The 27,400-nt window shown below is 46.5% G+C and overlaps 1 protein-coding gene across 7 annotated transcripts in view; it reads right to left on the reverse strand.

Moving 5' to 3' along the window:
* The window catches only part of Ulk4 (unc-51 like kinase 4), a 305,588-nt gene that overhangs the window by 71,615 nt on the left and 206,573 nt on the right, over window positions 1–27,400 (reverse strand). For all 7 annotated transcript variants that reach the window (XM_087563005.1, XM_087563004.1, XM_087563001.1 and 4 more), the window contains 1 exon segment: window positions 9,803–9,988. In XM_087563005.1, coding sequence (XP_087419131.1) covers window positions 9,803–9,988 — 186 coding nt within the window.

A 27,400-nucleotide genomic window follows, 5' to 3' on the forward strand; every position in this document is an offset into this window, starting at 1 on the left:
CAGGGTGCACTGTCCACTGCACACACTGCACATGCTTCGCCTCCACGCAGAGGAAAGCCAGACCCTACACAGCTGCACAGCCACAGAGGCCAGGAACAACCAGCAGACGCCACACATCTCACAGTGACCAGCATCAGGGACAGGGAGGAGTCCCGGCCACACAGTGGCATCAGTTTCCACACCGGAACACATCACTCTTAAACTCCCACAGAGTTCACTCAGCGGGGGTGGGGAGGGGTGAGCCAAGACAGTTCCTCAATAAAGGGGTGGCCTCTGGGTCAGTGTGGGATGGTCTAGTCATCTGTTTATCATGGTATTAGAAATGTAAGGTATTTCCCGGGGTTGGAGATTTAGCTCAGTGGTAGAACGCTTGCCTAGCAAGCACAAGGCCCTGGGTTCAGTCCCCCGCTCCAAAACAAAAGAAAAAAAAAAAAAGAAGAAGAAGAAGAAATGTAAGGTATTTCCCAAGAAATCATATGCTTTGGGGAGCAGAACAAAATGGTCTGATGGGGGCTGGAGAGACGACTCAGCAGTTAAAGGGCACCGGCTGCTCTTGCAGAAGACCCGGCCGGGTTCAGTCCCCTGCATCCATAGGGCAGCTCAGAACCATCTGTAACTCCAGCTCTGGAAATATGACGCCCTCTTCTGACCTCCATGGGCAATACATACATGAGGTGCACAGATACACAGGCAGAAAAACACTCATACACGTGAAGACTCATAAGATAAAAGCAATTTATAACAGGCATATATATTGGTCTGAGCAAACGCAGATGGGCCCTGACTTGCACTGGTTCTTCTTAAGATCTTTGGATCTTTCCCTGGTGTAGACACGGGCAGTGGCCTGTCCCAAGCTCCTAGTCAGCCACCCAAACCCATGGAAGCAGCCCACACTCTAGGGTGTAGTGGCTGCAAGGTGTAGCAGGTCAGCTATGTAGGAAATGACTTTTGGACTTATAGTTTCAATTTTCTGTGTCTTTATGGGATGTAATATCATCAGAATCTCAGGATAGTCTGATGTTGTAATATCTAGTTCAGCACCGGAAAATATGACTGAATGCTCTATTTGTCTGTCTGTCTGTCTGTGTGTGTGTGTCTCACTGTCTCTGTCATAGGTTTATACTGTATATACATCAACAGTTATACTTAGCAAGTGAACGACCCGCTTGCTGGGTATTCACAGGTCAGCTAACTGTTACATATCAGCAGACCTGTCTTCAGAACATCATGACTCACTGTGACCATCATCATATGGTAAGTAAACAGATGTATTTATGCATATATGATATGCAAATGAACCCACATGGGGAATGTGGGAAGGCGCCTGCATGCCGAGGTGTTTAGTTCTGCCCTTTTTCACACTACTGGGTTGGTGTCAACAGATCTGTGAACATACTATTCCCATGAGGGGTATCAGATTGTCTGGATCCACATGGCAAAATTCTTTGTGCTTCTTACCCTATATTTATTTTTTGCATGTATTTATTGTGTGTATGTGTGCTTGCAAGCCATGGTACATGTGTAGAAGTCTGAGGACAACTTTAGGGAGCCAATTCTCTCTCATCATGTGGGTTCCAGGGATTGAACTCAGGTCTTTCTGTTTGGTGGCAAGTCCCTTTAGTAACTGAACCCTCTTACCAGCCCGTCTTGTTTCTTAGATTATCTTGGGCTGGGTCGGGACCTTCCTACAAGTCCATCAATATGTCTGGCTTGGTCATGGCTGTAATGGGGATTGGTTGACTGGTACACCAGTAAGTGGTTTGGGAGATCTGGCTTTGATCTCATAAGGATTTCTTTATACCATGAGTCTGCTGAAGGCCAGGCAGCCTTGTCCTACAGTGAGTGAGTGAGGCATTCCAGGTGGAGACTAAACTTGCCCTTTTATGGGTGTGGTGATTCTGGAAGCCTGGGAACCAGGCCCAGAGCTCAGTGACTCTTGTGTTCACCTGCAGGGAGCCATGGGGATGGTGGGGGCAGAGGAATAAGCAGCTCTCATGTGGGGCTGGGCCCATGCTGTGCTTCCTCTGAGCCCTGCTGTCTTGAGGCTGGGCTTCTTTTGAAAACTATTATCACTATGCACATGTATAATGTTTGTTTCTGAGCACATGTGCCAGAGTACGAGCGCTCTCCGATTTTTCATGGGTCCAAGGACCAAACTCAGACTGCCAGGCGTGCATGGAGGTGCATGGACGTGCATGTCAGGCACTTTAGCTGCTGAGTGTCCCCGTGGTCTGGGGCCGAGACTTCTCAGAAGCTTCACAGGGCACCTGTTTCCTGCCTGTGGTCGACAGGCTCCTCAACACTGAATACACGCTCTCAAACCAATGCTCTCTATCTACTAGAGACTTCTCAACCTGCTGCTTTCCTGTTATCAGTGACAGTTTGCACTCTGACTAATTTTTATAGCTATTTTAATCAATTTGTGATGAGTGCTTATGTGGTTTTGGATATGCACATGTAGCTCTGTGTGTGTGTGTGTGTGTGTGTGTGTGTGTGTGTGTGTGTGTGTTGGGGGCCTTGGGCCTGCAGAACACACCTCTGAGCTCACAGGACGCCCCCTTCACCCCTTTTATCCCCTTCCCCTCCCTTCCCCTCATTTCCTTCCCAAGTTAGCTGAGCTCTTCTCTCTTTTTCTTTTTGGTGTTTCATTTTGTTAAACAAACAAACAAACAAACCAAAAACCCCACATGTCATTAAACTTAACATCTTAAAGTGTACACCTTAATGCTGCTCAGGAAACCCAGGGTCTCAACACTGTCCCATAGTCAATTCCAGAATACCTATCAGACTTTTCTATAAATCCAGCTTTTCAGTAATTCAGATTAACATTACTCTAAAGTGTATGACATTGGTACATTCTTCAAGCCTGCCTAAGATCTTCAAAAGTCTTGGTGAAATGAACTAAGGGGCTGCCAGTGTGTTAACGGACAGTCGACAGTAAATGTGACCATCTTGCCAATGCACTGAGCTGCATTTGTGAGCAGTTTCCCTGGTGTCACAATGGGAGTCTTGCTCTTAAGAACACCTGAGACTATGCCTCATCTGGTTACACATGGCCGTCAGGAGACAATACTGGATTAAAAACTGCCCAGCCTGTAAAGAGAATTAAAAAATCCATTTTGCTGCCTGCTCTGGAGTGGAGCCCTTAGAAAGGGATTGTCTCTATTACATTTTCATCAGAGACCAACAAGAAGTACGGCCTGTTGTCACAGTGCCTGGGAGGTAATGACTTCCAGGTTGCTAGGCAACGCCACAATGTTAAAGGCCCAAGTATCTGTGATCTCTAGAGACACTCAAATTTCATTAAAACCCGTCCATACCCATCGCACAAAAGGCCTGTTAGGAGTTCATAACCAGGCTTGGGTTCTGGATATAATAATGATTTTTTAAGTGGCATCAAAACTTCTGTGGTACTTAAAAATCAAATATTCTAGAACTGCGATTAATACAATCTATGTTTCTGGCTCCTGTTCCTGGAGAGACAGCAAGTGCTCCTGGTTTATCGTAAATAAAAGTAGTTAGTGTCCTGAAAAAAACCTGTTGTGTGGCACTTTGAGAGCCTCTTTGAAGTAGGGATAAATATACTCCACGAATGAAGCAAAGTGAGAGGTGCGGGGAACAGGGAGCGAGGGCCCAGTGTGACTGCGTCAGGAAGGAGCCGAGGGCAGCAGGCGGTCAGCTGGGATAGAAGCCACGATGCCAGGGGGCACAATCTTGGAACACTCTGGAAATGGGCGCTTTAGGAAGACATTTGAGGGAGCCAATTCCCCCTGCTTCAATGGGATCCTAACAATGACTTCAAGAGTGTTACGCCTAGCATGCTGGGCCCCAGTGTCTGCCTTGATCTATGTTTAGTCCAAACCCTTCACCTATGGGTCGTAACAGCACATGGAGCTGTGGATCTGGAAGTCAGAGGTCAGAGGTCAGAGGAAAGTTGGTGAGCAATAGGCTTCTGGAGGCTTGATGCCGATTGACTCAAATCCCGCACTGTGACGGAGTAAACCTGGGGAAGAGCACCCCAGCTGGCTGTCCTGTGACAGATGGTCAGCTGTGAAAACATACGTGCGGGTAACATGATATGGAATACACAGACGTGTGTGCATGCATGGGAATGTATATGTAATACACAGACATGTGTGCATGTAATAAGTTAGCAAAAACAGAGGCCAAGAATTTAAAGGAGAGTGGGAGGGGTATGTGCGAGGATCGGGAGGGGGAAGGGGAGAAGTGTTAGAATCAAATCATTACAATTTCAAAAAACAAAACAAAACAGAAAACCACACAGTGACTCAGGAATGGGGGTGTTTGCAGAATTGTCTGTGGCTACGTTACTTATGTTGCTGAAGCCTGGCTGTGAATGCACAAGTCCCATGCAGTGTGTGTGTGTGTGTGTGTGTGTGTGTGTGTGTGTGCAGTGTGCCATGTGCAATGTGTGTTCAGTGTGTGTGTTCAGTGTGTGTGTTCAGTGTGTGTGTGCAGTGTGCCATGTGCAGTGTGTGTGTTGTGTGCAGTGTGTGTGCACAGTGTGTCATGTGCAATGTGTGTTCAGTGTGTGTGTGCAGTGTGCCATGTGCAGTGTGTGTGTTGTGTGCAGTGTGTGTGCACAGTGTGTCATGTGCAATGTGTGTTCAGTGTGTGTGTGCAGTGTGCCATGTGCAGTGTGTGTGTTGTGTGCAGTGTGTGTGCAGTGTGTCATGTGCAATGTGTGTTCAGTGTGTGTGCAGTGTGCCATGTGCAGTGTGTGTGTTGTGTGCAGTGTGTGTGCAGTGTGTCATGTGCAATGTGTGTTCAGTGTGTGTGTGCAGTGTGCCATGTGCAGTGTGTGTGTTGTGTGCAGTGTGTGTGCACAGTGTGTCATGTGCAATGTGTGTTCAGTGTATGTGTGCAGTGTGCCATGTGCAGTGTGTGTGTTGTGTGCAGTGTGTGTGCACAGTGTGTCATGTGCAATGTGTGTTCAGTGTGTGTGTGCAGTGTGCCATGTGCAGTGTGTGTTGTGTGCAGTGTATGTGCACAGTGTGTCATGTGCAATGTGTGTTCAGTGTGTGTGTGCAGTGTGCCATGTGCAGTGTGCCATGTGCAGTGTGTGTTGTGTGCAGTGTATGTGCACAGTGTGTCATGTGCAGTGTGCATGCTGTCACATCATACAGCTCTGTGTGCTGCACAGCAAACACAGACTCAGCAAACACAGACTCAGCTTGTCAGGATCAAATCAGTCAGTCCATCTCTGGATTGTATTACATTACAATATTTGTCTTTTAAAATTGCTGTTTGAGCTTCAAACACAATTCTTTAATGAATTCTAGCTTAATATTAGGATAGAATTTCTGAAATGACACTAAACACATCTGCCGTGTGATATGAACACATATCTGCCATGTGATATGAACACATATCTGCCATGTTATATATATCCAAAGAGGGTGCTCAGACCCACAGTGACAAAACCAAGGTGTGGGCGGAGTCTAGTGAATGTGGTCCTGTGGTTATATCCAGCTGAGATTTAACTCCCCAGACAATGTTCATGTATCTCATTGGCATGCAAATACACTGCTATCTTTTATAAGTGGTTAAGGCTATATGTATGCCAAAGAGTTATCTTAAAATAAAATTCCTTATGCTCTATTTTCAGGCAGTGTCTTCTGTTCCTATTTATACACACAGGGCTGCAGAGACATTTCTCACATGTAAAGAAGTTGTCGGGGTTGGGGATTTAGCTCAGTGGTAGAGCGCTTGCCTAGCAACCGCTAGGCCCTGGGTTCAGTCCCCAGCTCCGAAAAAAAAAAAGAAAAAAAAAAAAAAGAAGTTGTCACATGGTCACATGCAGGAAAAGTTTACAAATACTCCCACATGCAGACATACACACATGATCTCCAGGACATGTTCTTCTGTGATAATTAAGAAGTCTAGGTGAGCTATTTCCTTTCTTTTGATTGCTGGAATGATACATGGAATTCATTCGGGGGAGTTCCCAAGGTAACCTGCAGACTATGGCGATCTCGGGCAGGCAGGAAGATCCACCCAGCACAGCTGTAACCAGGCAGGCATGGCCCTGGGAGGGGCTCCCAGGAGACTGCAGAGTCTTCTACCAGAACCGCAGACGCTTCATGCCTCCTACACTCACATTTATTATGTATTAACTGGGGTAAGTGTGCTGCTCTTAACAGTTTCCCTGGACTCACACCCAACCCTGGTGCTGCACACCATTAATCCTAGCACTTGGGAGGAAGAGATGGTGGATCTCTGTAAGTTCAAGGCCAGCCTGTTCTACATATCAAGTTCTAAGACAGTTAGGACTAGAGAGACCCTGTCTCAGAAGAAAGGAAGAAAGGAAGAAAGAAAAAAAGAAAGAAAGAAGAGGGAAGGGGAGGGAAGGAAGGAGGGAGGGAGGGAGGAGAGAGAGAGAGAGAGAGAGAGAGAGAGAGAGAGAGAGAGAGAGAACAAAAACAAAGTTATAACCTTGAGAAACTTAAGTCAGGAGAGAAGAACTCCTAAGGGGTGTGTGTGTGTGTGTGTGTGTGTGTGTGTGTGTGTGTGTGTGTGTGTGTGTGTGTATGTTTGTGTGTGTTTATATAGATTTATTTAGATATTTATAGATTTATTATGTATACAGCATTCTGTCTGAATGTATACCTGCAGGCCAGAAGAGGGCACCAGATCTCATTACAGATGGTTGTGAGCCACCGTTTGGTTGCTGGGGATTGAACTCAGGACCTCTGGAAGAGCAGTCAGTGCCCTTAACCTCTGAGCCATCTCTCCAGCCCTCTGATGTATATTTTTTTTTTTTGGTTCTTTTTTTTCGGAGCTGGGGACCGAACTCAGGGCCTTGCGCTTCCTAGGTAAGCGCTCTACCACTGAGCTAAATCCCCAGCCCCTGATGTATATTTTAATACCAAGAATATTTCTTTGCTTTTGTGGTCAAAATTAGATCCAGTCTGAGTCTGAGTTCTGCAACTCAATGTGGTCATGAAAGAGAAAACTAAGAAGAAGCAAGCAAACCCTGGATCCGCAGTCACAGAACACCCACTGTGCTGTCTGCTTGATAGCGCTGGCCAGAGATGCTGTCATCTGCAGTGTCTGAGCCACATCCACAGCCATCGTGGGATGCATGGGGCATGGATGTGCCCACAAGGGCTCAGCAACAAGGAAATGCCGTGTGACACTTATGTTCACAGAACAGCACTTGGTGACCAATATCAGAACTTAGACAGGAATTGACAGGTGGGCACTTGCCACATCCCACTTGGCCTTGACCGGACTTAGGCAAGGAGGGAAGGAGGGAAAGCCAGACACACAGATTTTTAAAAAGCTGTGATTAGGTGGGCAGCGCTCAGTCTGATGGAAAGCACCAGCTACACAGCAGGGTTCATATGCAGAGTACCAGGAGAAGTGTCGGCAGCCTCCGAGGCCAGGCTGCCCCATTCCCAGCAGGCACAGGTCACAGAGCAGAGACTTTCCAAGGATGGATGCTTGAGAGACATCTTAGTCAATCACATCTCCCTAGAGCCAGCCACGACATGGCTACCAGAATTACCCACTGCCCACCCAACACCTTCACTGCCCTACATATGGGCCTGAAGGTGACAGCTATCACCTTCTCTTGGATGTCACCTGGTCTCCCAGAGTTGTTGGCAACTTCTTTTCAGCTAATCTTAGGCCCCAGACAGTTCTCATACGCAGTCACCATTTTGAGTGTTGGAGGAAGCTAGCTTTAATGAACAGACATGTAGGCTAGTCTGCAGTCCTTCTAGAAACACTGAGTGATGCACAGGCTTGGGAGCAACAATGCCCACCACGTTTTTAAAGCAAAAACACAAAGTATGATTACAAACCTCCAACTTTCTAGTAAACGAAAACAGGAAAGTAGACCAGCAGGTTCCACAGAGTTCTCTGAACTTGCTAAATAGAGACAGACAAGGAAGAGGACCTGGGGACACGCTCAAGTCCATCAGCAGAATTTGAACAGTCTGATCCTTTGTTAGTGAAGATTATGGCTTCAGAAGGAGTGAGACCCTAAACAGGAATGCCAGGGTATTTCTTCTGATGACCCATATCCCCCAACCTCCTAGATGATGGATGGCTAGCCAGTGTATTCCAGTCAGGACATGCTACAGTCGCCTCAGGCTGACCAAAGATCTGTGAGGCAGGAAGAGGAGGAGCCTGGAGGCCTGAAGTGACTAAAGGACTGCTCCTGACAAAGCTTTTGCATTTTCTGAGCATCCCCGATTTAGCCCAGAGAAGCTCTCTAAGTGCCCATTGCAGGGCAGCTCTAGGGAGCAAGTTTCACCTAACAGTAAAGGCAGGATTCACCAGAGAGGCTGTTACCCGCCCCCCGCCGGGGTGTGGGGGAAGTGGGGGCAAGAGTCCTCAGACCCAACATTCACTTCCAAGCCTCAAACAGTGTGGAGACCTTGGTTTGGTGGCTTTATTCTCCCCAGCTGTGTCCCAGCTGGCCTGCAGCCACTGCTGGCTTCACCTGGGACACCTTCTTTCTTCTTCCCATGTGTAGATGACAGCTCATCCTCCCATTCACGACTTAAACGTCACATGCTGTGCTTGTCACCTTGCCTTGTGTCCTGTGAGCTTGGCTGTGTCCCCAGCAGCAGTGCCAACTACATTCTGACATGTGACTAAGTGCAAGGCGGATATCTTATGTGTGTCCGCATCTCCCCAGGCACTGGTGGATCTGGAGGGCAGGAGGGCAGAGAACCCTGGCCTTCCCGGTTTAGCCCCCCACACCCTGCTTTACATGCAGCAGGATGTCTCTCCTGGGTAGTTCTAGGTCAGTGGTTCTCAACCCGTAGGCCAAGACCCCCACAGGGGTTGCATATCAGATGTTTACATTATGATTCTTTTTTTTTTCTTTTTTTCGGAGTACATTATGGTTCTTAACAAAATCACGGTTGTAAAGTGGCAACCGAAATAATTTTATGGCTGGGGTCACTACAAAACAAGGAACTGTACTTAAGGGTCATAGCATCAGTAGAGTGGAGAGCCACTGCTTTAAATAAACATAAGCTGAATACTTTAAAAAACAAGGAAAAAGAAATAAAAACAAATTAGACAGAAGGGGACGTTTCCCCTTAGAATGCAATGCTGGGTAGAAGAACTGACATTTTTCGACTCCTGCAAAATTAAAATATAAAACAGCACCATGCTTAAGTCAAACAATCAAAACGAGTATTCCAGCAATGGGTAGGTGTGTCCCCTGAGCCCCGGGTTTGGTGGACTCAGGGTGGGGGGGGACCATCACTGCTTCTGGGGACTTAAGGTGAGAAGGCAATACCATGCCGACCCACACTGCACACCACACAGCGTGACAGTACCCAGCCTGTGCTCTTTAAAAACATGGAGAAAGAAACAGTGTGAGTCCATTCCAGATTGAAGTTGAATACACTGGGAGACATCTTAGAGCAGAAAGAAAGCCATTTAAGTCACGGACCAGGGGCAGTTGGCAGAAGCAGAATAGGCATGGCAGGGGTATGGAAGACTCAAACCAGTGTTAAATTACTAACCAGGACACTACAGCCAGAGAACCAATCTCTCTCTTCTGTCCCTCCCTCTCCCTTACTTGCTTTTTAAAAGAATGCTGTCTCTTGAGTTTCTCAGCTGGTTCAGAGAGACAACATAACACATCAAGTATAACCAATGGCAACACACAGATTAACACCAATGTCAGCCACCTATGACTGCATGCAGACAAATGGGGCCCACACCACACACCAAACATTTCTGGAAATCAGAAATAAGGTCCCTGCCCAGTGTGGGTGCTGGAGGCAGGGGGCTGTGGCCCTGGCTGACTCACCATCCTCTTGAGGATCCTCAGCAGAAGCTTCTGGTCCTTCGGGTCCTCCTTGGCCATCAGGAGGTCAGCAAAGGTCACCAGGTTCTCTGGGGACAAGCTCTCAGGGTTCTCTCCTCCATACAGCTGCACCAGGATGGACAGGCACTTGGATGAAACCTCGGAGATCTCGGGGTCCTCGCTGGGAAGCTGGAAGTGGGCAGAGAGGGCTGTGTAAGTTCTACTGCTGTGATGTGTTGCTGGAGTCCAGCTCAGACCGACTTCACAGTGAAACACTGGAGGGAGAAGGTGACAGACACTGGCTGCATCACCCACACACTATGGTGCCTTACTGAAGGCTATCCACCCCAAATCCAGGCACCTGTGTTTCCTACAACCTCCAAAGAGAGTGGCCCTCAGCCAGCAGCAATAGGGAAAGACATCATGTGTGCCAACACACGCGTGCTGGCCAACACACACGTGCTGACCAACACACGCGTGCTGATGTATGCAGTGGGCTGCACCAATTGTGCATCAGCAGTTTTTGCTTTCTGAGCCTCCCTCCTCGCCCTCTTTGCTTTCTGTCGTGAGACAGGGTCTCGCTGTGTAGCTCAGGCTGGCCTGGGCCTCCTTCCTGCTGGGTCACAGATGTGACCCTGTACACCTCTTTAGGCACATGCTTACTAGGAACTTGCTTAGGGAACCTCTGCTACATAAAAGCCACTAAGGCTGACCACTCCTAAGGCATCTGCTTATTTCCTTCTTCGCAAGATCATCGTGGTTTAGGAGAGGAACTACTGGCCTTGGTGCAGTGGCTCCTGCCTCTTGGCTGATCCCCACTTTCTACAGCTGAGGAATATTCCACGGAGTAGGCACACAAGCGTTTATGCACCCACTAAAGAAAACATGCCCCGTTTCCTATGTGAAGCTATAAAGCTCCTGCAAACATCTATAAAGGTCCTAAAAATAAACACCACTGTTTACTCTCTGGGGAGCCCAGGGCAGCTGCCAGACTGAGCAAGGGGGACTAGGGTTTATCTTTACGGAAACCACACCAGTGTCTCCCAACAGTAGTGATGTCCCTCCCCTCAGTCCCAGCTCTGACGTATGTGGTGTGGTGTGGTCTAGCCTCGTCTCACTCACTCCAGAGTTCCTTAATCGTCCCCGGTGCAGCCCCTGGTGTCTGGCTCTATATTTTCCAAGTACGGCCTCTGTGTAGGAGCACGCCCTTTTTGTCAACTTCACAAACTCTTTAGCATAAAAAATTCTGATGAAATCCAATTAATGATTTTCTTCTTTCTTTTTTTCAAAAACAATTTATTTTATGTATATATATTTATTCTGGTGTCTGTCCTCAGACACACCAGAAGAGGGGATCGGATCCCACTACAGATGGTTGTGAGCCACCATGTGGTTGCTGGGAATTGAACTCAGGACCTCTGGAAGAGCAGTCAGTGTTGTTATCCACTGAGCCATCTCTCCAGCCCCCAATTAATGGTTTTCTATTCCTAGAAATGGTGCTGTGGTGTCAAATCTAAAACTTCTTGGCTACACCTTCAGTCCTGAAGGTTTTATCCTATATTTTCTCTAAATGTATTATAGTTTTCTATTTTATACTTAAATTTCACTTAATTTGGAGTTGACTTGCATGTAAACTGTGAGGCTTGGGAAGAGGATTTTGTCTGAACTTCCTGTTGCTCCAGCACTGTTCCTGAAAAATGAATTAGTTAGCAATCATCAGGAAGGGTGAACTGGGAGAGTACAGGTAGGCTACCTGCCCACCAACCTCCCCTACTCTCTCAGCTTCCCCTACCCTATCTCCAGTTCAGTGCCCCGCTAGTTGCCATTTCTCAGTGTCCAACTGGGATGGAGATGTCCTGCATAGACTGCATAGACAACTGGGATGGAGATGTCCAACACAGACTGCATAGAGTCCTGGCCACACTGACTAGGAGACCAGAGAGGAAACAGAAACCAAGGAACAAAACACCCAACCATAAGACAAACTCAGAAATTAGCACCTAGACCTATAATCGCTGCAGACCAGTGCCCAGGAGCCAGTGTGAGAACACACAACGGCCAAGCAGTGTCACCACCAGAGCCCAGCCCTCCCACCACAGCCAAGCAGTGTCACCCAGAGCCCAGCCCTCCCACCACAGCCAGCCCTGGACATTCCAACACAGCTGAAGAACCATGAAAGACCTTAACACCAACTTTATGAAGACGATAGAGGTGCTTAAAGAGAAAATGACCAACTCCCTTTGTAGGTTGATGTCTTTATGCAGGAAGGCAGGTACAGGAGAGAAGGAGGCCTGTCAATGGATGAGAAGGAAGGATGGAAAAGAGAAAAGTTTTAGAAAAAGAGGAGAGGGAGCCGGAACGAGAGAAGCAGCTGGGAAAACATGGCAGCAGATGTTAAGAGTCTTCTCTGCCCATAGATACAGGTTGATATGAGTGTGTACAGGACTTTGATGGGCAGATTATATCTTATCAATCAGATCAGAGGTTATTGCTTAGTGTTTTCTTTCATGTAGTGACTTAATTGAATTCAAGAGAAGGTGTGGTGGCGGGACACCCCAAGCCCGTCACAGAATTGGGATGTGTGTGCCTGTCGTGGTAACAACCTCCCAAGGGAACCCGCAAAGCTGTGAGGCACTGAACGGCTTGCAGAACTCCCGGGTTAGAGAGTACCATGGGGGCCAGCACGGAGCCACTGAGATAAATTAGAAATAGCTCTACGGCCCACTGGAGCCGGAACTAGAGAGAGCAACTGCCCAAGTATGTGGGGGAAAGGATCACACTGCTTTATTTTTACTGCAACATCCCTTAAAGAAATCCAGGAAAGTACAAACAAACAATTTGAGGAAACGAAGGAGACACTTGAAACTGTACAGTACCTGAAAATGGAAATGGAAACAATAAAGAAAACTCAAACCAGGGAATCCTGGAGATGGAAAACCCAGGTAAGAGATCAGGAAGTACAGACACAAGCAACAACAGAATGCAAGAGATGGAAGACAGAATCTCAGGGATAAAAACAGGATGGACGAGACAGACACATCGGTCAAAGAACATGTTAACTATGAAAAATTCCTGACACAAACACAAGGGAATCTGGGACACTGTGCGACAGCCCAACCTGAGAATAACAGGAGCAGAAGAAGGAGATTTCCAGCTCAAATATTTTCAACAAAATCATAGCAGAAAACTTTCCTGGCCTAAGAAGGAGATGCCTATAAAGATACAAGACGCTTACAGAACACCAAACAGACTGGATCAGAAAGGAAGGCACTCCCCCACCATACAATAATCAAAACTAAAAATTCAACAAAGAAACAGTAGTAAAAGCTGCAGGGGGAAAGGCTAAGTAACACACAGTGTCAGAGCCACCGGAATCACACCTGACTTCTCAATGGAGACCATATAGCTGGAAGGACCTGAAAAGATGCCCTTCAGGCTCTAACAGACCACAGCTGCCATAGATGCCAGCGCAGACCACTGCGCCCAGCAACACTCTCATTCACCATAGAAGGCGAAAACAAGACATCCTATGATGAAATCAAACTTAATATCTATCCATAAATCTTCTCCTACAGAAGGTACCAGGAGGAAAACTCCAACCCAAGAAGATTAACCACACCCATGAAAACACAGGCAATATATAATCTCTCAGCAGCAAAACTGCACACACATAAACACACCAAAATAACAGGAATTAACAATCACTGGTCACAGTATCAGTGGACTCCATTCCCCAACAAAAATACACACACTAACAGAATAGACGGGAAATCCATCCTTCTACTACATACAAAAAAACATACCTCAATTTCAAAGATAGACATTTCATCTGAATAAAGGGTTGGAAAAAGATTTTTCAACTAAGCAGACTTAAGAAACAAGCTGGTGTAGCCACTCTAATATCTAACAAAATAGACTTCAAATCATAGTTCAGCAAGAGACAGGGAAGGAGACTTAATGCTCATTAAAGGGAAAAATACACCAAGATGATTCTTCAATCCTTAATACCTATGCCTCCAAGACAAGGGTATCCATGTTCATAAAAGGAACAGTACTAAAGCTTAAATCACAATTGATTCTCATACATTGGCAGTGGGAAATGTCAATGCCACACTCTTACCAACTGACAGGTCATTCAGATGAAAACTAAACAAATGTTATGGAGCTCACAGATGTTATGAACCAAATGACACATTTCACCCAAACACAAAAGATGATAGCTTCTCGGCACCTCGGCACACTCTTTAAACTGACCACATACTTGGTCACAGAGCAAATCATAATAGGTAGACAAGAAAACTGAAATAACCCCTGGCATCCTATCAGACCGCCATGGATTAAAGCTGCATTTCAATGACAACAGAAACAGAAAGCCTACAAATCATGGAAACTGAACAGCTCTCTACTATGGGTCACTGGGTCAAGGCAAAAAGAAAGAAATGAAAGACTTTCGAGAGTTCAATGGAAATGAATATGCAACATACCCAAACTTAAGGGGCTCGAGGAAAGTGGTGCCAACAGGAAAGTTGAACACCTAAATGCTCTAGAACAAAAAGAAGCAAATACATGCTTGAGGAGCAGAAGGCGGGAAATAAACTGAGGGCTGAAATAAACAAGCTGGAAACAAAGAGAACAGTATAACAGATTGATGACACAAAAAGCTGGCTCTTTGAGAAGACCAACAAGATAGACAAACTCTTACCCAAACCCCCTAAAAGACAGAGAATATCCAAATTAACAAAAAAACAAAAGAGTGAATCTAACAACAGACACTGAAGAAATCCAAAGAATTATTAGGTCTTAATTTTAAAAACCTGTACACTACAAAATTGGAAAATCTAAATGAAATAGGTATTTTTTTGATAGATACAACATTTATCAAAGTTAAATCAAGATCAGAGAAACAATTTAAATAGGCCTATAACCCCAAAGGAAATAGAAGCAGTAATTAAAAGTCTCCCAACCAAATGCAAATCAAAACAACCCTGAGATTTCACCTCACACCAGTGAGAATGGCTAAGATCAAAAACTCAGGTGACAGCAAATGCTGGCGAGGATGTGGAGAAAGAGGAACACTCCTCCATTGTTGGTGGGATTGCAGACTGGTAAAACCATTCTGGAAATCAATCTGGAGGTTCCTCAGAAAATTGGACATTGAACTACCTGAGGATCCAGCTATACCTCTCTTGGGCATATACCCAAAAGATGCCCCAACATATAAAAAAGACACATGCTCCAATATGTTCATAGCAGCCTTATTTATAATAGCCAGAAGCTGGAAAGAACCCAGATGTCCTTCAACAGAGGAATGGATACAGAAAATGTGGTACATCTACACAATGGAATATTACTCAGCTATCAAAAACAATGCCTTTATGAAATTCATAGGCAAATGGTTGGAACTGGAAAATATCATCCTGAGTGAGGTAACCCAATCACAGAAAAACACACATGGTATGCACTCATTGATAAGTGGCTATTAGCCCAAATGCTTGAATTACCCTAGATGCATAGAACAAAGGAAACTCAAGACGGATGATCAAAATGTGAATGCTTCACTCCTTCTTTAAAAGGGGAACAAGAATACCCTTGGCAGGGAATAGAGAGGCAAAGATTAAAACAGAGACTGAAGGAACACCCATTCAGAGCCTGCCCCACATGTGGCCCATACATATACAGCCACACAATTAGACAAGATGGATGAAGCAAAGAAGTGCAGGCCGACAGGAGCCGGATGTAGATCGCTCCTGAGAGACACAGCCAGAATACAGCAAATACAGAGGGAATGCCAGCAGCAAACCACTGAACTGAGAATAGGACTCCCGTTGAAGGAATCAGAGAAAGAACTGGAAGAGCTTGAAGGGGCTCAAGACCCCATATGTACAACAATGCCAAGCAACCAGAGCTTCCAGGGACTAAGCCACTACCTAAAGACTATACATGGACTGACCTTGGACTCTGACCTCATAGGTAGCAATGAATATCCTAGTAAGATCACCAATGGAAGGGGAAGTCCTTGGTCCTGCTAAGACTGAACCCCCAGTGAATGTGATTGTTGGGGAGAGGGCGGCAATGGGGGGAGGGTGGGGAGGGGAACACCCATAAAGAAGGGGAGGGGGAGGGATTAGGGGGATGTTTGCCCGGAAACCAGGAAAGGGAATAACATTCGAAATGTAAATAAGAAATACTCAAGTTAATAAAAAAAAAAAAAGTCTCCCAACCACAATAATAGTCCTGTGCTAGACAGATTTAGTGCAGAATTCTACCAGACTTTCAAAGAAGAGCTAATGTTAATATTTCTCAAATTATTCCTCAAATAGAATTGGAAGGAACATTGCCCAATTCATTTTATGAGGCCACAGTCACTCTGATACCCAAACCAAATAAAAATTCAACAAAGAAAGATAATTACAGACCAATTTCCCATATGAACACAGATGCAAAAATACTCAATAAAATACTTGCAAACTGAATCCAAGAACACATCCAAAAGATCATCTACCATGATCGGGGGGCTTTAGAGACACAAGGATGGTTCAACATATGAAAATCAGTCAACATAGTCTACCACATAACAAACAGAAAGAAAGAAGCCCACACAATCATCTCTTTAGATGTTGAGGAAGCCTCTGACGAAAACCAACACCCCTTCATGTTAAAAGTCTTGGAGACACCAGGGAAACAAGGTGCTTGCCTAAACACAACAAAGGCGCTATAAGGCGAGCTGATGGCCAACGTCAAATTCAACACAGAGAATCTTAAAGCAGCTCCACTAAAGTCGGGGCCAACACAGGCTGTCCACTCTTTCCGCATCCATTCAATACAGTGCCTGAAGTTCTAGCTGGAGCAGTAAGACAGCGGAAGGAGATCAAGGCGCACAAACTGGGAAGAAACATGTCGGGGCTGGAGAGGTTGCTTGGCGGTTAAGGGCGCTGGCTACTCTGCCAGAGGAACTGAGTTCAATTCCCACAACCACGGGGTGTAGTGGGATCCAATGCCCTCCTCTGGCACACAGTGTGCATGCAGGTAGAATACTCATACATTAAAAAAAAAAAGATGTCAAAATATCATTACTTGTAGATAATATAGTACAAACAAGTGACCCCAAAAATTCTAGCAGGGAACTCCTATAGCTGATAAACAGCTTTAGTGCAGTGGCTGAATAGGCAGCAAACTTAAAAAACAAACAAACAACAACAACAACCCAAACCAATCAGGGAAACATCTTTCACAACAGCCTCAAATCATATACAATGTCTTGGGGGTAACTCTAACCAAGCAAGTGAAAGACTTGTATGACAAAAACTCCTAATCTTTGAGAAAGGAAACTGAAGATGAAACCAGACGACGGAAGATTCCCCCATGTTCATGGACCAGTAGGGTTGACATAGTGAAAATGGCCATTCTAACAAAAGCAAGCTACAGATTCAATGCAATCCCCATTAAAGTTCCAACACAATTCTTTACAGGCCTTGAAGAAACAATACCCAACTTCATATGGAAAAGCAAAAACCCCAGGATAGCTGAACCAATCCTCTACGATAAAAGAACATTTGGATGTATCACCATCCCTGATTTCAAGCCGTACTAAGGGCCATAGAAACAAGGGCTGCCAGGTATTGGCATAAAACAGACAGGTTGATCGATGGGATCAAATCCACATACCTATGGCTACTGGGTGTTTGGCAAGGAAGCCTAGAACACACAATGGAGAAAGGAAAGCATCTTCCACAAATGGTGCTGGTCTAACTGATGTTGGCATGTAGAAGAGTGGAAATAGATCCACACCTATTACCCTGCTCAAAACTCAAGTCCAAGGGGATGAAAGGCTTTGGCATGAAACCAGATCCACCGAACCTGTGACAGCTGTTCTCAGTTTGACTCTATGGAATGAACCTGTGACGGCTGTTCTCGGTTTGACTGTATATGGAATGGACCTGTGACAGCTGTTCTCGGTTTGACTGTATATGGAATGGACCTGTGACGGCTGTTCTTGGTTTGACTCTCTATGGAATGAACCTGTGACAGCTGTTCTCGGTTTGACTGTATATGGAATGAACCTGTGACGGCTGTTCTCGGTTTGACTGTATATGGAATGGACCTGTGACGGCTGTTCTTGGTTTGACTCTCTATGGAATGAACCTGTGACAGCTGTTCTCGGTTTGACTGTATATGGAATGAACCTGTGACGGCTGTTCTCGGTTTGACTGTATATGGAATGGACCTGTGACGGCTGTTCTTGGTTTGACTCTCTATGGAATGAACCTGTGACGGCTGTTCTCGGTTTGACTGTATATGGAATGAACCTGTGACAGCTGTTCTCGGTTTGACTCTCTATGGAATGGACCTGTGACAGCTGTTCTCGGTTTGACTGTATATGGAATGAACCTGTGACGGCTGTTCTCGGTTTGACTGTATATAGAATGAACCTGTGACGGCTGTTCTCGGTTTGACTCTCTATGGAATGGACTACAATCCAGAGATGGAGGGCACATCTGTGATCCGGATCTTGAGGCTGAAACACAATGGGCTTTGGTCCAGATCTTGAGGCTCTCCTTTAATCTGGGCCATACCTTCTGCTGGAGGCCTGTATAAGGTTCTCTGTCTGCTGCCCTTGCTTTGCCAGCACATCCACTGGAGCCGGCTTCTTCAGGATTCCAGCTTATACAGAAGGCCAGATAAGACATCCAGCCTTGTGTCAGATGAGCAACTACTAGACTCTCGGGAGGCCATTGTCGATTGTTGGCCTGGTTGGACTGCAGCCTGTGTGTCACTCCAATAAATTCCATTATAGATGGAGAAAGAGAGAGAGGGGAAGAGGAGGGGGGAGAGACTCATTCCATTCATTCCATAAGGTCTGTGGCTCTAGAAAATCCTATTACAGAACCTAACAGAAGAGAAACTAGGGAATAGCCTTGAATGCATTGGCACAGGAGACAACTTCCTGAACAGAACACCCATAGCTCAGGCTCTAAGATCAACAATTAATAAACGGGACCTCATGAAACTGGAAATCAGGTGAGGCAAAGGACACTGTCAATAGGACAAAATAGCAGCCTGAGGATATTGTCCATAGGACAAAATGGCAGCCTGCAGATTGGGAAAAGATTTTCACTAACTCCACATCAGATAGAGAGCTAATACGCAAAATATATAAAGAACTTGAGAAGCTAGACATCACCAAACCAAATAACCCAATTTAAAAATAGGGTACAGGTCTAAACAAAGAATTCTCAACAGAGGACTCTCTAATGGCCAAGAAACACTTAAAAAATGTTCAACATTCTTCATGACCCGGGAAACGCAAATCAAAGTGACTCTGAGATTCCGACTTACACCTGTCAGAGTGGTTAAGATAAAAAACCACAAGTGATAGCTCATGCTGGTGAGGATGTGGAGCAAGGGGAGCACTCCTCCATGATGGTGGGAGAGCAAACTTTTACAGCCATTACGGAACTCATCCTGGAAATTCCCCCAGACATTTGGGGATCGATCTCAGTCAAGACCCAGCCACACCACTCTTGTGCACACACCCAAAGGATGCCCCATCCCACCACTTGCTCAACTAGATTCATAGCAGCTTTATCCATAATAGCCAGAAACTGGAAACAACCTGGACCTCCCTCAGCTGAATACCGGACAAAGACAATGCGGTACATCTATGCCATGGAGTGTTACTCAGCTGTTAAAACAATGACATCCTGAAACTTTCGGGCAAATGGAAGGAACTAGGAAAAAAATCATCCCGAGGGAGGTCACCAAGGCCCAGAAAGACAGACACTCACTTATAAGCAGACATCAGCTGTTAAGTAAAGGACAATCGTGATACAATCGACAGGCCCGGAGAGACAAAGTAACAAAGACATTTGGGCTGGGGCTGTCATGTGTCTGCCTGGGAAGGGGAAATAGATTTTGCAGGTAGACTGATGGACAGGTGGGGATGGGAGCATGAGTGTTCGGGCACTGAGGAGGGATGGTGAACTGTCCTGGGAGAGATGCTGGAATTGGGGGCATTCCGTGGTGACAAAGAAAGGGCCATGGAGTCTTCCTAAATTCCATGAGGGTGACCCTAGAGGAGCCTCCTAGTAACTGGTGGATACGGAGCCTATTCTCTACCACCAGGCAAGTTTCCCGCAACAAAGTCTTCCACCTCCAGCTTGTCCTGTCTGCAGGATATGCTGGGGTAATGGTGGCATGGAATGTATGGGAGTGGACAACTAATGACTTGGTCCAACTTGAAACCCATGCCAAGAGAGACAGCCCATACCTAACACTGCATGGAGGGCCAGGAACCAGAGACTGGTCAGCCCAGAGACAGGGGATAGAACCAAATATGACCACCATGCCCAGAAGTCAATGAAATGATTCTGCTATACTCACAGAGCAGTGCCTAGGCCAATCGTCATCAGAGAGGCATTGTCCAGCAACTGAAGGGAGCAGACACAGAAACCGTGGCCAAACACTAGGCAAAGCCAGGGAAACCCTGAAGAAGATGGGGAGGAAGGACTGTAGGAGCCAGCAGGGTTGAGGTCAGCATGAGAACGTGGCCCACAGAATCATCTAAGCAAGGCTCATAGGGGCCCACAGAGACTGGTGTGACAAACACAGCTTGTGTGTGTCTGAGCTAGGCCCTATGCATATGCATTTTAGTTGTGTGTAGCTTGGTGTTCTTGAGGGATCCCTAACGGTGGGAGTGGGAGATATCTGACTCTTAGCCTGTTCTTGGGACCCACTTCCTCCTACTGGGGAGCCTCATCCAGCTTGCTATGAGGGTCTGTGTGTAGTCCTTCTGTAATTGTTATGCTCTGTTTAGTTGATATCCCTGGGAGACCCACTCTCCACTCTCTCTCTCTCTCTCTTTTTTTTTTTAAGGAAAACTGAGGAGGAGTGGATGGGGTGGGGTAGGGTGGCTGGGAGGAGTAGAGGTTGGGGAAGCTGCAGTTGGGATGCAATGTAATATAAAGAATACAAATTAAAATAAAGAAAAAAAGATCTGAGAGTGCAAGGCTAGAGACCTGGCCCAGTGGCCAAGAGCACTCACTGCTCACAGCTTGGTTCCTAGCACCCACACCACCTCAATCACCAGTTCCTGAGGTCCAGTGACCCTGGCTTCCATGGGACCCTACATACATGCATACATACCTCCACACAGATACACACAGGCACTCATACTTTTAAAAAGTCACTCAGATGTGTTTACATCACCATCTTTCTGCAGGGTCTTCCTCATTCATGGAGAACTTCCCTCCCATGGCTTTTTCCTCTTCAAAATTTCTTCAGCTGTTTTAGGGTGTCAGCTTCTCTTTACAGATTTTAGTATCAGCTTGCCTGTCTCCAGAAACCTGCTGATTCTCCTCAGGAGTTGCCCGATGCCTGTGTGCCTCTTGAGTAGAGCAAAGGTTCTCACAGTGGTGAACCTTCCGAGTGGGAGTGGCTCTCTCCAGCTATATCCGCCATCTTTAACTTCTTCTGCAGCATCCTGGACATGCCTGCTACTGTGTGCTGTGCTGCGCTTTGCTTTCTTTGGAGCAGTTTTACATGATGCTATTATATTTTTTAGTTTGAGTCTCTGTGCACTCACTCTTAGCTCACACAAACAGGACTTTTTAAGATGAATTTTCAGGTATAATTAGCACAAAAGTGACAGATGCGCTATGACACGTTTTGATGAGTTTGACTGCGTTTTCTTTATTGTGTCTGTATCTTGTGGCCTGGGTGGAATGACTGACACCTGAGAATGGTCTACACAGTCACCTCCAGGCAGGGCTGGCTTCCTGAGAGAATGTGTGCCTTTTCTCTCTTCCAGCACCATGTCAACTAAAAATGGCAGCCATGACACCGGGACTCTCCTAGTCTTAGAGAAATGGAATTGAGCAGCTCAATGTTAAATATGATGTTGGCTGTGGAGTTTTCATAGACATTCTATCAGCTTGAGAAGCCTTCCCATCTAATCCTCATTTGATGAGAATTTTTATCAGAAACTAGTGTGAGACTTTGTCAATGACTTTCTGTAGACTCACGATATATCCCACTTCTTCATAAGACCTTGTAGGTATAGGATATATTAACTGATATTTGCTCAACAAATCTGAGGGGATCCTGCTGTGATGTTGCACACAGGTGTGCTTAAAGTACGGGTACTGCATGGAGGGCTGAGACTGAAGTCAGGTCCGTGGGCTGGTTAGTGGTGTTTGTGTGCACACACATGCGTGCGTGTGTGTGTGTGTGTGTGTGTGTGTGTGTGTGCGTGTTTTAGTGTTTGGCTTTCCTGATTATTCTTTGAAGTCAACAACAGAGTGACCCCATCCTCAGGAAATGGATAGTGAAATACTTTCCTCTTTTATTTTATGTAAGAAATTATGTAAGACTGTTACTAAATCTCCTCTCTTTGGTAGAATATTCTGGTGACATTATCTGGGTTTGGAGAGATTAGAAATCTAAGTTCCTTGATGAGTGTAGGACAATCCAGTGTTCCTCCTGGTTGAAGTTTTGCAGTTTGACAGAATGGATCAGCGTCTTCATGAGCACAACATTGTTGGGAGCACCCCGGGCTCCTCTCAGGGGCTATGCCCACGCCTTCTATCCCGTCCCACAGAAGTCACTTCTGTTTCTCTGATCTTTCAGTTTCTTGTAAGCTTTCAAATCCTCCCCCCCCCCAAGAGTTAATTCTTCATTTAATTGGTTTTCCTCTTTTGATTTGCTTTGAGTTAATTTTATATTCTTTACCTATTTCCTAAAGCAGCAGTAAGGTTTCACTGCAGCATCGTGCACGCATGTCATTGTGCTTTGTCCCCATTCATTACCTTCCCCCATGCCCTCCCTACCCCAAATAACTTCATTCCCCCCTTTCTTTCTTCTCTTGTTAATTTTTGCTTGTGTGGCAGCACTGGGGACTGAGCCCTGGGCCTCAGGAATGCCTGCCAGGCCCCGCTCACTCTCCAGGGCCTCCACACCTCGAGCCCAGGCTGGCCTCAGAGCTCCTGAGTACAGGTCAGACACAGCACCACCACGCCTGCTGGGTTTTCCCTTTCTTCTCATGTAAGGTTTTGAAATTATAAATTTTTCTTTAAGTGATGCTTTTAGCTACATTCTACAAGTTTTGATATATTTTCATTTTAGTTCAATTCTATGTATTAAAACTTCCTGAGAGAATTCATCTTTGACCTGTGAATCATTTTAAGTGCGCTTGCTCTTTAGATGTTAAATTTCTTTCCTGTAGTCCTTTTATTACTGGCTTCTAGCCTGGCTCCATTGTGGCAAGGAGAGGACTCTAGGAGGAAGACTTGCTCTGTGAGCTCTGGCTCACAGCTCAGAGGTCCAGTCCATCAGAGCAAATGTCAGAGCAGCCAGGGCTTGAAGCAGCTGCTCACACTCACCTACAATCTGGAGGCAGAGAGGGGTTCTGCTGCTGCCCAGCTCCCTTCTCCATGTACAAGGTTCAGGATCAGAGCCAGGGGATGGCGCCGCCCACAGTGTACAGTCTCCCCACCTCTGTTAATGTAATCATAATAACCCCAGGGTACATGTTAGGGTCCATCTTCCAAGTGCTGCTGGGCTCTGTCACCTTGACAACTAACACTCACCACTGCAAATGCTTGTTCTATGCAGAAACTGGTTTGCGGTCATGGCTTACTACATACCTCCTAGCTATATCTATAGACACAAACACGTCCAGTTAAATTCGAACCTAAGATAAACATGTTATCATTATGCTTTAAGTGACTCATTCGACATCTTGTTCTTACAATGTCAGCCTCGTTTCTTGGAAGTGCTCTCTCTGGCCCCTTGTAAGCAGACACATGCGTGCAGCCTGGGTATGATTCTAAGGATGCATACACTTGAATTTTAAGAACAGTTTTAAACTTAAAATCACAGTTGTGGCGGGTTTGTTTCTCTTTAATCAACGTGTCCAATACAATGTGTTCAAAAATCTTTCTTATTGTGTATTCTATTTTAAAAATATTACCTACCACAGTGCTTTGTCAGAAATTATATGGGGATACTTAGTTGCAGAGAAGAAAATACATAACAAAGAAAGAACAAAAATAACCACTTCACAGCTCACAGCAGCGTTTCCTGCCTCTTTGATGCAGCCAACAGTGCCTGGAGACAGATCTCTGCACCTTCTCCTGGTGCAGGACACCTTTTACAGGACTCCACCCAAGGCAGTCAATCCTGCTGCTTGTCTCCAAACATCATGCCCCACCCCACCCTGTGGCAGTGAGAATACCAAGAGCAGGTTAGCGAGGGACTTCCCCCACCCCCATTCCAGGCTCCCTCCCCAGAGGTGAGGGAGTGCTGGACCTCTGCCACTAGCACATTGTAAACTTAAACGTGGGGATTTAGAGGGAAGATGGCCCGCTGTTCCCTTCATTGATTTGACTCTAAGTCTATGAGTCACAGATTTAGAAAACATCTCCAAGACAAATTGCACGGGTGGCACAGACGGGTCCTGGCTTGTCCTGAGTGGCATTCACAACGCCCTTCAGAGTTTGCTGCAAACTGTGGATGGTGGGGAAGCACAGATCCTTTGAAAGATCCTTATAACACAGAAGGGCTGTAGCTTCAGGGAGGAGTCTGTCAACAGCTATTTTAAAGATCAAACACTAACTTAAAACAAGCAAGCTTTCACATGAAAACCTAGGATTACTGGGTTTGCTGGTTTTTATTTTTTCCCCACTTTACAAGTATTTGCGCAATTCTCATCCCCACGGTGAACATGGCTCCTGTGAGCGCTCCCAAGTCTACAACCCACTGTCCTCACTTCTGGGTGACATACTCATCTTACGCTGTCTGTCAAATGACTTCTGTATCCCCGCATGAAATGACACAACTACTGGCTTCTAATCAGTCCTTGAACACTTTCCAGAACGACACAGAACAGTCACTGCCTCCGCCCAGGTTTACACAAGAAAGGAAGAGGAGGATGCAGGAGCACAGCCTAGAAAGGCAGTGAGGCATGCTGGGAGGAGCGGGAAGGACAGGTTCCAAACAGGGAAGTGGGAAGAGACTGCTTTCAGTCCCCAAACTCATCACCTGGAAGAAAGGGAAAGGCTTTGTTCAGAAGTGACATCCTTCCGGCCTTGCAGAGACAGCATGAACAGAGAAAGACAGACATTCCTGAAGGCACACTGGGGATTGAACAGGCCAGGAGTCTCGGACTGACTGACCATGCACTGAACACCTTTGTGATGGGGACAAGAGGAGCTAAGGCTCTCGAGTGTGAAGAAGGCCACTGGGGAGGTTCATCTGAAACAGACTTCTGGGCATGTCTGTGAGGGCATTTCCAGGGAGGCTTCACTGCGGCAGGAAGGTGCACACTGCACGTGGGCAGCTCAGTCCTCTGGGCTGGGGTCCTGAGCTGAATAAAAGGGAGGTGAGTGGAACAAAAAGGCATCCGTTAGCATCTGTTGGCACCCATTGGCACCCATCAGAACTGTCAGCAACTGTCTGCCTCTGTTGGCATCCGCCGGCCCCCATTGGCATCCGCTGGCATCCGCTGGCATCCATGGACATCCACCGCTCTCTGCCTCCTCACTGCGACTACAGTGACTATGCTGCTCCCTGTCATGACAAATTCTACCCTCAAACTGTGAACAAAACAAACGCTTCCTTCCTGTCATAGTGTCACATGTCACAGTTACTGTCAGGAAGGGCCAGTGCTGAGGGACAGGGTGCATGAGGCCATCGAGTGGGCACATGATGTCCTGGGCTGCTGCCATAGGACATCAGCCATGGCTCCTTTGAGAAAGGGATGGCTGGCCAACTGTGGAGCCATGTGGACACTGGAGAACAACTTTCAAGGTTTCCACACCAAGATCCAAACAAGCCCACGACTTCGCTTTGGAGTGTGCCTAAAACTAGGAAGGAGAAAGGAGAAATGGCGGAATCTGGAGATTCCTTCCTTCTAGTATCTGGGTGGTAGCTTGTGCTTGTGATGCAAGTGTTTCAAACCTTAATAGAAATGTTATAGGGAAAGGAAAGGCAGCGTGCTTGGTGCTTCTGAGGAGGTGAGAGGAGGCATCGGGCTGGGCTGAGCGGGCAACAAGCAGAGGCCAGAGGGTTCAGGTGAGAGCGGGGCAAGGGAAGGGAGCACAGCCTGCAGACATGGACGTCACAGCCATGCTGCCACCCACAGTTGACTCCGGTGTCACCATGGCGTGAGGATTTATGCAAGGGGTACTACATGTGGAATTCAGAGGGGTCTCAGCAAAGATCCCAATCTGAAAGCTCTCAGCATGCAGACCTGAGGCACATGCTACAGATCACTGGCTGACTTCAACGCCACCCCAGCAGGCCGTGAAGTACAGACCCCAGCCCTTTGTAAGACCTCAACAGCGTGTCACCACACGTGGCAGATACCTGATACCTGATAGGTAGCCAGTGTGACACAGGGGCACCTGTCTCTTTGGTGTCTACGATTCGTTTGTAAACCACATGGTACCATTTGACATCAGCACTTACAATGCACAATGCCCCATGGGAGTCCCTCCTGTGCTGAGCACCTGGTCCCCATTAGATGGTGCTAGTCCAGTGTGGACCCTGTAGGAGACGGAGCTGAGCCAGGAGTAAGAAGTGCCGGGTGTTGGGGGATACCGTGTGGAGGGGGCACAGTGCAGGGTCACTGCCCATGGTCTCCTTCCATCGTGCTCTCTGCTCTCCCCCCTCCTCCCCAGGAAGACTCTCCTCCTCAGGAGGGTCTCAGGAATCTGAGGACCAGAGCCCTCCCTGACACACCAAGTCCACACAGTTGTTTTTTCCTGAGTTTTCTGGTTTCGGTCATGACTCAGGGAATTCTAGTGTTTGACTCTTCAGAAGCACAGCTGCGCTAACTGCTCCACTCCTCTCTATTCCTCAGCCACAGGAAATCTTAGTCTATTTTCTATCACGAGGCAGCCCTTGGAAGGTGATTTCTAAGAAGGACGTCATGTAAGACATCGACAAGGCAGATAGTGATTGTGTACTGAAAAACCAACATTAACTTTTCAAACTGTTCTGACTGGGGCCTGTGAGAGAGCTCCATAACGATACTTACATCACAAGCCCCATGATCTGCATGGAGTAGGAGGGCATCGGCTCCACGGAGCCGCCTTTTGGAGTGGCCCGCTGGCATTTGATATTTACTTTGATGCCAAGTTTGGCAATTTATATTTTTCTATTATTTTCATCCCTTTTCCATATTGGCAAATTTAATGCCTCGAAGTTTGTGTATTTTAAGTTTGTGTGGCTCCTTCCTAATGCTACAACCATCACCACCACCAACAACAAAAATCCAAACTGCAGTTTCCTGAGCCAAATCTTCATCCATAAATGAAGCTAAGAAGATTCAGAGCTGCAGTCAAGGGAGGTGGAAAAATGGGGGCATTGCAGACTTAGAGCCCCGCAGCATCAGAACTAATTAAAAGCACCCGGAGTGCCTAGCCATCTTACTGTGGGAGTCAGTGCTGAAATGCGAACACAGCATCAGGAAGTTACTTCGGGCACTCAGAACAGACACAAGTATGAAGAGAGCAGTTCAGATCCCAGATCCCATGTAGAAGATGGTGGGCATGGTGACCCCTGTAATCCTAGAACATGGAGACATGAGAAGAGGACCTGGGA

Source organism: Rattus norvegicus, chromosome 8, assembly GCF_021556685.1.
Source record: "Rattus norvegicus strain SHRSP/BbbUtx chromosome 8, alternate assembly SHRSP_T2T, whole genome shotgun sequence".
Classification (NCBI taxonomy): Eukaryota; Metazoa; Chordata; class Mammalia; order Rodentia; family Muridae; genus Rattus; species Rattus norvegicus.